General features: G+C 34.4%; 1 protein-coding gene across 1 annotated transcript in view; it reads left to right on the top strand.

The window, feature by feature from the left end:
- LOC108971439 overlaps positions 1–13,118 on the top strand; it is a 147,838-nt gene that overhangs the window by 116,747 nt on the left and 17,973 nt on the right. Inside the window, exon 7 of the mRNA XM_018937493.1 lies at positions 10,941–11,095. Within this exon, the coding sequence (XP_018793038.1) occupies positions 10,941–11,095 (155 nt within the window). The remainder of the gene's footprint in view (positions 1–10,940; positions 11,096–13,118) is intronic.

Here is a 13,118-nt window from a genome sequence, read left to right as displayed (position 1 = left end):
TTCATCATGTTATCTCAATTTTTACTCAAGTTACAGCTTGCACGGACGGACGGACAGGCGGACAGACGGACAGACAGACATCCGGATTTCAACTCTACTCGTCACCCTGATCACTTTGGTATATATAACCCCATATCTGATTCATTTAGTTTTAGGACTTACAAACAACCGTTATGTGAACAAAACTAAAATACTCTCTTTAGCAACTTTGTTGCGAGAGTATAAAAATTAAAGTGCAAGGAAAGTATTAGCTTCGGTTGCACCGAAACTGGCATACCTTCACAAATAAAGAAGTTTCCTTCAAAAACTTAGTGCTCTCTCAATTGTTGAAGCACTTCTGCTACTCTGACAAAATATTCATTCTTAATGCAAGAACAGTCTCTTTGTCGAGAACCGTTGACCTCTTAATTTATTTTTTCGAACTCGAATAAAAAAAAGTTATTATGTGGCAAGTCAGGAATATTCAGAGGATTACTATTCAAATCGATATCTTGAGTGCTTAAAAGAACAGTTGTAGACAGATGTGTGGGAGTTCAGATGAAGGGAGTTCGGCATGAAGAGTGGTCCGTCTTCGCCGCTTTGTTTTCTTGATTTCTTCAGGTAAATGTGACACGTGTCATCACCAATTACGATTTCGTACATGTGTTTCCAAGCATTGCTATTTAATTTTTTAACATTTCTCTCGACTATCTGACAAGAGCCTTGTTTGAGGCGAAAGACAATTTGAGTGAGAACCAACGTGATAAAAAATTGATTCAAGCCAAATGTCCGTGCAATATTGAATGGGTTCTAGCCCCAGCAATGCCTAAAGTTGTCTCAATCTCACGATAGATCGCATGACCATCTGAAAATATTACTCCACACAGCGTTAATAGTATTCGGAGCACCAATAGATTTTGGACGATCTTCATGACCTTACGACCTGGACTGAATTCACCACACCACCGATAAACACTGTCTCTTTATAGTGCATCATCACCAATTATATTCATCGTTGCACTGTTTCTGAGATAATCTGCGTCCAAAGTTGGGAAAAATAATCGCGCTAAAGTGTTTGCGATTTAATTCCATTTTTGGCCGTTACGAATATTTCAAGTTACTGTCAACAGCACAAATAGTGCTCGTATGTCAAACCGTTCTTAGTATGTATAAAATTAAAAATGTCTAACTTCACGAAGTATAAAAGAAACCCTACATAAACAATCTTGTATAAAATAATAAAAAAATAAAGAAAATATCTGCATCAGCTGTATGCTCCGATATTCTTAAACAAAATTTAATTAATTCGCCTATAAATAGGAAAAATTAAGTGAAATATTATAAACATGACGTAACATAACAAAGATGGCATGGCGTAAGATTACACCACCAGATGATATACAGATATTCCAATAATAGCGATATTATTTCCTAAAAAAAAAACAAAATCGTTTAGGAAGTTGAAATGTTTTTTTATTTAATATTCATAATAATAGAAACGATATAATAACGTTCTGAATATAATATCATTCAAATTGCCTCCAAATAGCACGTTCAATATTGACTTCAAAGGCTTGAAGAAAGTCTGCTTTATTGCTAAAAACCAACGACCACAACCTTTTGGTGTTAAATCACAACTTCTTGGAGCCCATTCAATGTACTATTTCGGTTGTAGCACGTGTTATGTGGCACGTAGCCTTCTTCCAATTGTGGCCATAAAAAGCTGAGTATCTTTGATCTACACCCACAAGAGCAAAAACACACCAAACTGTCAATTTAAGAGAATAATGAATGAATAATTTGTGGATTTTTCTTGCAATTTTAAACGGATGCAAGTCCAAATCTATTCTTAAAATCCACCAGATTGTGATTTGAGGCAGTCCCAATTCTTAAAAGCATCTTGCAATTGCGGTCTTCAGCAACACTTGCCTGAATGGCAGTAATATTTTCATTACTTCAATCGGCTTTTTATCGTATTGCCACTTGAACAAAGAAAAAGTTCAATCGAGTTTTTCAACAATTCGACGAGTAGGTGGGTAATTTTGCTGCTTAGCAAACATTCATTCGAAACTTTTAAACCAGCAGTCGATGTTACCTACTTAGAATTCTATTGAATTATTGTGACATACACAAGTATGTGCCCTTGTATAAATACTTATAACATTAATAGTTTTGTATTTCATATTTATACCCTGAACAGAGTACATAAAAGAAGTGGGTACAGCCTGAAGGAAAAGCTAGAGACCACATAAAATCGTCTATATATATGTAAATTAACTCCCACAGTTTTGGAGATAACGATCTGAGATTTGCATACGTCTTTCTCTCCCCAAGATGGTACTGTTTGAACTATGAAATAAAATACACCAAGGAAGAAATTAGAAGCTTTTTATTTGGTTATCTGAGGTTCTATGTAAATGCAACTCTGAAAGTTGCTGATGTGCACTTCCCCATTGGAGTTTGATGCGATATTAAATTTGTATCACGATTTGAAATACTGCAGTGAGTAAAAAAATAAAGAGTTGGCATTTCTTTGCAACTCTAAATAGCTATGTACCTAGGTTTTTTTTCATATTCCACAATTTGACAACACTAGTATTGCAATCTGGAAACTTTGCATGGAAATATTGCATGGAAATTTGACTGTAAAAATCTTTTTCACGTTTAAAAAATAAACCTGATCGAAATTGGTTCAACCGCATGCAAACGTATATAAATCTTAATGGAATATACATATTTTTTTTGTTCTCTCATCTGGTAAGAGAAAAGGCAACCTTCGTAGTTTAGAGTAATAAGTTGACGCCCAAAGGAATATCAATTCGAAGATGCTCGGATACACACATTTTTTATCACATCCGCAAAAGATGTCAAGACGATTTTACTAATATCTTAACCCCATTATGAAAATCAATTTAAACACCGGGCATAAGATTTGTTAGAAAAACGAAAGCCATTAAATGAAGTATATATATGGGAGTAGAGTTACTATAGACCCTATATTATATTATCTATTAACTATGGTCATTAAGATTCTTCACATCCAATCATGAATCATATAAGGCAAAGTCAATCGGATGCTCGAAAATTCTGGTAATGGTTCTAAGAGGGCTATGACAAATTTTCGCTCAAATGCATCCATTTTTGGCACAAAGACATACTGTCAGGATTAAAACACGCTCTCTCAATTTCATTGAGATAACTCAAATACTGTTTGATGTATCCAGCACAAATCACCTTTAAATTCAAAAATCTTTATATTAGGTATATGAGGGCTCAGGGAGTATTAACCCGATTCAACCAATTTTTGACATATAGACACATCACTGTCAGAGAATTACAAATTTTATCACATTACATTAATTACTTCTTGATTTGTGCACTGGAAAGTCAAAGAATTAAATTGTGTTAAATGGGAAGTAGGCGTGGTTGTGGTCCGATTTTATCTATTTTCACACTGTAACATAGAAACGTTAAAAAAATTACACGTACTAAATTTAGGCGAAATTGGTTGGTCGGGTCCTGAGATATGGGATTTCACCAAAAAGTGAGCGGTACCACATCCATTGTCAAATTTTCACACCGCCTCTCATAAAACATTCTAATACCATCTCGGAGGTAAAATTTAATGATTCTGTCATAATTAGTTATTGATTTATTGCACTATTAGTAGTTTTGTACAGTACCGTTATATGGGGGTGAGTGGGGTCATCTTACGATTTCATTCCTTTTCATACTGTCGATAAAAGTGCTTATCATCTTATACCCTAATATTCGGGCTTATCAAATTTGCATTTAGCAGATATGTACATTATACTTATTAGAGGTAGTGGCTACGCCCACTTTTTCAAAATTTTTTGCCCCCAGGTGCCCCTTGCTACTGCGATCCCCTGTGTCAAATTAAAATTTTATGTCTTAATTTAGTGCCTACACACTTTATTTGTTTTCGGTTAATGGCGTTCGGCGTGACAGTAGCTCGATTATGCCTATCTACGTTTATTTTTTGTGCCAGGCACCTGCACACCAAGTTCCATCAGGATAAAAATTTTTACTTAAGTTACAGACGGACAGACGGATAGACAGACAGTTAACTTTAAAATAATTCATTTAAATATTATGTTAACCACAGATTTTAGTAAAGCTTTTGATAAAGTAAATCATTACCATTCTTAGTTTTGCTAAACGTTGGTCTAAAGAATTTGAAGATCCACTTACCACAAAAATTCTTTTTACATCTTTGGTGAGGCCTATATTAGAGTATGCTTCTGTGGTTTGGTACCCTAGTTACCAAGTTCATTCGGATAAGTTAGAGTCCGTTCAAAAACAATTTTTACTTTTTGCCTTAAATCATTTGCATAAGGATTCCAGTTTAAATCTCCCCCCTCACACTAACCATTTAAAACTTATAAACCTCCCGACACTCGCTAGTCGTACGGAGATGCTTGGTATAATATTTCTTGTAAAACTCATGAATGGGTGAGTCTGTAGCTCATCTCTATTATCTGATATTAATTTTAACGTTCCCGCTCGCTCTACCAGGCAGTTTAGACCCTTACTTTTAAAATTTTCCAAAACAAAATTTGAGTTAACGAACCATTCCGCCTTATATGTCATGATTTCAATTCTCATTCCAGCACATTTGATCTAACAGACTCACTCTTTATCATTAAAAAATTATTTTATCTACTCTTAACAAGTAACAAAAATAAATAGAAAACTTACTTTAATTTAATTCTTAATTTTGGCTGTTTCTATTATTTATTTTTGTTTGTGTAACTTAGCAGATTAAGATCGCAACGCTTAAAACTCTCTTGCCTTTTATGACTCGGCTAATTCCGCTCGTTCTCGGATTGCGACCTTCGCGTCGGTTGGCGGGAGGAGGGTAATCGTTAGGTATTTTTATTAAATAACCAAAATGAAAGTTCCTTTTGAATATGTAAATGTAAATAAACTGTGCTGCCTCTTCGAAATTTTCATACGAATGAAAACTGATCTGTCATACAGTTGAAGTGACTTCAGTTTGCTGCAACATTTTTTCCTCCATTCATTTTTCCCGATTACCCACACATTCTCACCTACCTGCGACGTTCTTAATGCTCTCTGCTAGCTCGAATTCATTGCTTTTATTTAACATTTATCTTATCTAATTTACGTTGCATATGAGTTTACCTCCCGTTTTACCTTAACGGTTATTTTTCCAGGCTGGCTCGTTTGAATTTCCCCTAGTTGATGTTTTTAAGTGCGATGCTTGATATATAAATTTATATGTTTAGGTGCGGAATTTCCACTTGTGAGCGTCCCTCAAAACTCATTGACTCCGTTTTATTTCGCTTGAAATACCTTTACCTTCTATGTTGGGTATTTCTTCAATATATACCATCTGCTTCTAATATTTGTACTCTTTTGTATGAGTATAAATTTCTTCTTCCATAAAAAGCTTTGCTAAGTGTACAACGGTATCGAGGGAGGGCTTTGCTGATCAAATTAACGACAATCGTTTGTTGCATGGGTTACAATACATATATTTAAATAAAACACCAACGTTCCTGCATTCGTGTTTTTGCTCTTTGCGATATGAATGGAATGCATTTTCATATTTTCATATTGCTCTATTGGGTCGTTCACTAAGCAATTACGTTTTTGAGTGCAATTTGAGTACAACTACTTTATTTTATTAAACAGTTTATGAAATTATACACTCTTCATTTAGGGTCAATACCTTTTGACGTCTGTGCAGTTATAAACTTCTGTTTTCAATCTCCATCTTCCAAAAGTTGCTAAACAACTTTTCTAAAAAAATATTAAGGGGTCAGTAGGGTAATCTGGCCTTTTTTTTATACTCTCGCAACAAAGTTGCCCCCTACTAACTTTTTTGTACATATGTATCTCCAAAGCTACTATAGCTATGTCAACCAAAGTGTATAGAGTCGTTTCGTTTAGGCATTTCCATATACAGTTAAAAAATGGAAGAAATCGGATAATAACCACGCCCACCTTTCACGCCTGAAATCTCGATTATCACTTTATCGTGCGAGAAATGTTCGGTGACACCCGAACTTAGCCCCTCCTTACTTGTTTTTTGTTAAATTTTTTTATAGAAATTTTTATTCTACAACAGAACTTTTATCACATATCATGAGGTATATCGTGGACTATATAAACAAATTTTTTCGGAATTGTTTGATGAAAGCTGTCAGAGAAATGGCCGGGTAAATGAGTCAGACACGATAAATAAAAAAGTTTTAACTTGTTTTTTTTTTTTTTAATTTGTTTCCACGTTGTTTTGCATTAATTTTGTCATAATTTTGTCAATCAATTATAAAAAATATAGTAGGGATAAAAGCCAGACGTTTTGTGAACATTAAAAAAAAATTAAGCAAATCGGTTCAGTAGTTTGACCGGAATTATGTCTGCCAGTTTAAAAATGTGTGTTTTGAGAAAAACGCGTTTAAAATCGGAGGTGTGCACTTCGAGCGCTCCGAACGTCGAGCGGTATTTATTTTTAGTCCTGTTTCGAAACCTTCCAATGGGTTTCTCCATTAATTCTAAGGTTATAAGGGAACAGAAAATGCAAAAAAAAAAAATTTTTTTAAAGATTACCCTACTGACCCTTTAAGATTTTTTTTTACAAAATACTCTGCATTTGGTGTGCATTTTGGCTGCAGAAAAATTCAATAACTTCAGCTGTCCAAACGAAATACCAATTGTGATATTGAAGTTCTACGCACAACGCACTGCTAAGAAGTGTCGATTCATTTAAGCAAAATCAAAAAACGATTTCTTGAAAGTAAATTGAGGGCGTTTAATACTATTGGCAGGTTTACGAAGTCAAGTTACTTCTATTTAATAGCAAATCGAGATATTTATAATTAACATCTTTGATCCTTTGAAAGTACCCTAACCTTTTACGATTCTCCAATTAAAGAATGCTATGAAATCGGTAAACAAATTACGCAATATATCAACCATACTGTTGCTATAAAGTAATTTCATTTACTATTCTCTCAATTCTCGTTCGCTAAATTCAGCCTTCACGAGGAAATATCCCCAAATGGGTTGAGGCTGATCGACTTCGCCGGGGCCTGAAATATGGTTATCTGTAGTACKAGATTCCAGCATAAGAAGATTCATCAAGACCTGGCTGTCTCCAGATCGAAAAACCACCAACCAGATCGATCATGTTGTGATAGATGGAAAACACGTCTCCACTGTTTTAGATGTGCGTGCGCTCCGAGGTCCTAACATCGACTCGGACCACTATCTTATTGCAGCCAAGATTCGCACCCGCCTCTGTGCAGCAAAAAACTCACGCCAATCGCCAATCGATGACGATGAACCATGACCATGAGGAAGTTCGAATAGCAATTACCGCCTGAAGAACAACAAAGCGGCGGGGACCGAGGGATTGCCGGCCGAGCTATTCAAACACAGCGGCGAAGAACTGATAAGGAGCATGTATCAGCTTGCCCAATCCATAAAAAAGGAGATCCACATTCTGCGTCAACTACCGTGGGATAAGCCTCCTTAACATCTCATATAAAGGACTAGGTGGAGAAGGACCGGGCTACACTTGGATTATCCAATTGGCGCCACGTAGCGAAAAGAAGAAACTACTGGCGCGCTGTTGTTAACTCGACTATAATCGCGTAAACGGGGTTTATGCCAATTAAGAAGAAGAAGAAGGTGCCAAGGATAAAAATCTTGTTTGTTTTGTTCTATGTTCACTTATACTCAATTTTCTGCAGTGAGGCATGCGTAGTAATTTGGAAAGAATTGTGATTTATGTATGTACTAAAATTCCGAAAAATGCTCTAAAAATATCACATTCTTAGCGCAACAACTTTTTCAGCTTTAGTGAGAGTCGATTTGGGTCAGTCTTTATTTTATTTTTTAATCTGCTCCTTTCGTAGCAATTTGTTGAACGTGCGCCTATTAAAGAAATAAAACACTTGGCCGGTGGGCAGATATCTTTGTAGCGTCGCTGTTTTCAGTAATTTTGAGTTATTCTTCTTTAGTCTGATTTTACTACTTTGTTGTTTCTTGCCTTCTGCAAATTTATTGCGCTACTCGTGCTCTAAAAACGACTATTTTTTTTAATAAATTCCTTTTATCTTCACTTTTCTAAACCTCGCTTTTATTGCTCTTTGCATTTATTTAATTATTCGTTTATTACCATAAACATGAACACAAGTGCGCATTTTTCTACATTTTATGAAAATTTTACAAACAGATTTTATGTTTCACCAAAATAAAAAAAATATAATATTAATATTTTTTTAAGGATTTAGGTGTATTTTTCCAAAAATTGGGTGGTTTTTTTTGGACATGCACATTTTCAAGATTAATCTTATATTCAAATTGCAGGTGGTAGTATTTTCAAATTGATTATTTTTAAGGCTTGAAGAAAAGTGTATATTTTTCGCAGTTCCTTCAGGTGTTCACTTACATAGAAGATGTTTAAGACAGTTTTAACGGAGAAAATCACGTTAGCTGTTAGCTTAAACAAAGTGTTTAATTTTTAAAAGAGTACCATGAACTCGCTTTAAACACTTCTTATTTTGGGTTTAATGAAAATACGAGACTGATTTAAAAAACATTGGGTAGATTTTCAAAACAAACTTTCTCTTGAACTCGCATTGACCGCAGATTATTTTGGTATTATGAGAATGCAATTCTATTTAAAACACTTATTATAAATATATATGGMATTCAGCGGCAAAGAGAAGTAATTTAAATTTTAGCTCGTTGTAAAAAAAAGATTTTAGGTAACATTAAGCTCAGAGTTCTTAAAGACCTGAGGACATTTGATGTTCTTTATTTTAAATACAATTAAAAATATTATTCTGTTAGTATTTGTCATTTTCATTTGAGGTAATATTATATCTTATTCAATCTTGATTTCGAAAGAGATATCGAGTTTCAAATTTAATGGAGAAAAACTACCCAAAATCTGCCCAGCGAAATGTTCTTTCAATAAATCTTTTAAAACCAAATGTTCCGACTTTAAATCAACATAAAAAGAAAAATAAATATTCTGAACATAAAAAACCCAAAAACTAGGATATTTGATTTATCTTTAAATTATGCAACAAAGGTGTTAATACAAAAGTTTCTTTCCATTTAACCTTTTTCGTTAGCGCTCGTATTTTTCCCGGAAATCGAAGTAATTAATTTATAACCTTTAACAATTATACCACATTCATCCGCTCCTTTTTTCCAAGTTCAGATCGCCCGTTAATTATTTTTCTTTTCAATTTTGTTATCTTATCTTTTATTACAAATGAGTTTCATTCAATTACGATTTGCACATAATAGCTCATTTAATTATATCATTAGTTTTCATGCTGCAAAATTTGGTAAATAGGTGGCAAAATTTATAAAGTTATCATATACGTTGTTTTAACATAGAATTTAAAAAAAAATAGGTGATACAAATTTCATTGCAGATTATATTCTTATAGTCTGCTTAGCCAAAGATTAAATCCTTTTAGCAAATCCCAAGCTTCTGCTGGTATTAATGTTCAGTTACAATACTTTAACTCCTTTATGAAAATTTAATATTTATAAATATACACTGTGCCCAAAAAATTAGGTGACATTGTATTTATTTTGAAAATTCTTTATTCTTCCAAATCAACTTCATCCCCTTCAAAGTAATCCCCTCCTGATGCAATGCACTTATGCCAACGGATTTTCCAATCTTCGAAACACTGGTTGTAGTCACTTTCCGGGATGGCCTTCAGTTCCGTCTTCGCTGCGGCTTGAATCTCCTCTATCATATAAAAGCGATGTCCGTGGAATTGTCTCTCCACAATTCCTTAAATTAACATCGTTAAACAGTCAACATGACCTTGATTTTTGAGCGACTTTAGCACGATTTTTTTGGTGTCGGCTCTCTTTTGGCACGATATTCGGTCGATTGATCAGTTGTTTCGGGGTCGTAAGCATAGATCCAAGTCTCATCGCCAGTTGTAATGCGTTTCATGACACCCTGGTAGTCGAAAAGTATCGTTTCACACCCTTCAACGCGACGCCTTTTTTTCAAACAATTCAATGTTTTCGGTACCAGTCGAGATTTGGTTGAGGCCCAAAACATCCTTCAAAATCGTATTGGCTAAGCCTTTCGATATGCTAACTTCATTAGCAAGGTCTCTAATTGTTAATCGACGGCTTTTTAATACCAAATCTTTGATTTGTTGAACGTGAGCTTCGTCGGTTGAGGTTGATGGTCGCCCTGGACGCTCTTCGCCTTCGACACGTTCACTGCCGGCTTAGAACTCACTATACCACTTGTAAACATTTTTTTAGACATAGCCTCATCACCAAAGGCTCAAGAAACCTTGAGGATGTTGCAAAAAGCCTTTGGGGATCTAAGTCTGTATTCTAAATTGTTTACAAGTGGTATATTATTTGAGCGTTATGTGCCGTTTACGTGAAGCTTTTTGCCTCAAGAGGCCATAATTGTGAGCCGAAAACTTTTGGTTTCGGCAACAAGATAATGCGCCATCGTATACTGCCTTGGTGATTTGCGATCATATCGCCAAAAATTCAACAAATACCGTTCCGCAGCCAACATTTTCTCCTGATTTAGCCCCGTGTGAATTTTGTCTGTTCAGAAAACTCAAAAAACCACTTTGAGGACACCGTTTTGATTTAGTTGAGGATAGAAAAGCTGAATCGAAGAAGGCCATCACGACGGAGGACTTTTCCAAGTGCTATGAGGACTGGAAAATTCGTTGGCATACGTGTATCGCAGAGAAAGGGGATTACTTTGAAGGTGATGAAATGGATTTGCAAGAATAAATAAAGATTTAAAAAATATAACAAAATTCTCTTTTCAATTTGATCACAGTGGTATATTGATATCACTTTTGAATCCACACTTTTTGGCAACTTAACTTGTAACCTTAATTTTACTTTTCTTCTTATCGCTTATTCTTTTCTATTATTCTTTTGCTTTGCAGGTGTGAGAACGTCATGACTTGTCCAATACGACCAATAGGTTCCGGCAAGGAACACTGTCCCTACGATTGGCTTGCCGTCTATGATGGTCGCGATGAGCATTCGCCACTTATTGGCAAATTTTGTGGGCTGGGCAAATTTCCGTTTAGCATTATTGGTAAGTACTATTTTTTTTAGCTATGGACAAAACTACAAATTGGTTTTATGTATCCAAAAGTTCTAAACAACTATATCTGAAGGGTTAAATGTGATGAACTGAAAAATAATTTTAAAACATTAAAAAAAGTTGGAAAGGATTATTTGGATTGTTAACATCAGAAATAAAAAAATTTATAAAGGATTACACTGATTGTTACCATCAGAAGTGATATTTGTGATATTATGATATGATAGTTTCCTTATACCCACGCCGGCAAAGTGGTTACACGGACACACATTTTAAAGGCTCATAAAATACACTTGATTTTTTTCTCTTTCCTTAAGGTATTATGATTAAATGTATTGGTAAATTTTCCCTCGGCTACAAAATATTTCAGGCTCTTCGACTTTTTTCGAATCTTGGGGTCGTAAACTTTCTGTTGTCAATAACAGCTGACTAAGGTTATTGCAAATTCTGATTGTCATTATCCCTTTATTTGTATTCGTATTCGAAGAACCTTAACTTTATTTATATACCTTAACTTATGTATATAAATAAAATATACTTCAGAAATATTTAGAGCGTAGTATCGAGTTAACAGTTCTTTTTCAGTTGAAAAAGGGGATCCGCTTCGGTTACGTAAAACGGACTATCGTGGAAAGAGTTCATCGACATCGTTTCTGTATTTCTGATAACATAAGATATCCTTACCATTATTTTGTTTAAGATCTGTGCAGTAAATACGGCTTGTTATTGAGCAGTATTTTGTTAGAATACTATGTACATATATTGTGAAGTGGAAGTGCGTGGGAAGAAAGTGGATAGGAATGAGGTGCCTAATTTGGAATAATGAAGTGTAGAATAAGATCTGTGGATATATGATTGAAAGGAGAATTTCAGTTTTGACTACCTCCGATTTTTCCTAAGCCTATTTGAAAAGCAAAATGTCCGGCAACAGATCTCGAATCACTATTCAAAGTAAGCATTCTTGCCGATTCGGGAAAAAATGAAAATTGTAGAAAAAATATCACATGTTCTGCTGCCCTCAATAAGGATGGCTATTTAGCTGTTATTATATTAAAAAAATATTCTATTTTAATTCAAATTTGTTAAACTAAATAAATTAATTATTTCCATATTCCACATATACTTTAGATAAATTATAATATTTTATTTGTTACTTCCTCGTATCATATTCGCAAAAATATTTATTAAAATGTATGATTTTTTACTCAAGACTATTTACGAATACATATATGAAAACTTCTGTATGTTCAAATGTGAAACAAAGCATATTTCCTCATTCACACAACACAGCTCAATTGTACAATTATGCATTTGTTCCAAAGCACATACATACACATGTACGAGTATATATATGCAAATATACATCTAAGCATAGCATACGTAAAGCGAGGTCTGTGCGTCAAACTAAATTTCAAAATATGGTCAATGGCATTTTGTAGCTGGTAAATAGGAAATAGCAAATATTTAGCACAAAAACAACAATAAAGCACATCTAAGGGGGGTGAGGCAAATGGACAGGAAGTTAACGGAACAATCAGCAGTAGCATATGAATGCCTAGGAAAAAAAAGACCAATGTGGATGGATGCAGTTTAAAATGGATGTTGATGCTGCCACAACGCTGGCTAGCCATTACGTTATTTAAGTTAATTAGATGCAATGAATTTAACTGGATGCGGGTAAAGGCGTTGCCGCAGAGAAAATATTGAGTTGTTGCATGCGTAAGTCAGTGAATGATTGAATGGAAAGGATCCTTTGTATGAGCCATAGCCACGACCGCACCCCAAAGAGGTGGGTAAATTTAGAAGTAATATTGTTAAGATTGATCTTGAAGTGACATCTGAAATACTTACAGTTGCAAATAAAATATTATGAAATCTCAACAAAAATCTCACCTTGGCGTAAATACCATTTTGTTTATGAATACAATTCTGATACATACATTTTATTATGTAGTATGTATGTAAATATGTGGTTTCTTTTGTATATGTACATTTTTTTGTATCACTATTGTTG

The sequence above is a fragment of the Bactrocera latifrons genome, unplaced genomic scaffold, assembly GCF_001853355.1.
Source record: "Bactrocera latifrons isolate USDA-ARS-PBARC rearing strain unplaced genomic scaffold, ASM185335v1 scaffold_340, whole genome shotgun sequence".
Classification (NCBI taxonomy): Eukaryota; Metazoa; Arthropoda; class Insecta; order Diptera; family Tephritidae; genus Bactrocera; species Bactrocera latifrons.
The sequence above is the reverse complement of the archived record's forward strand: the minus strand, read 5'-3'. Positions and strand labels throughout refer to the sequence as shown.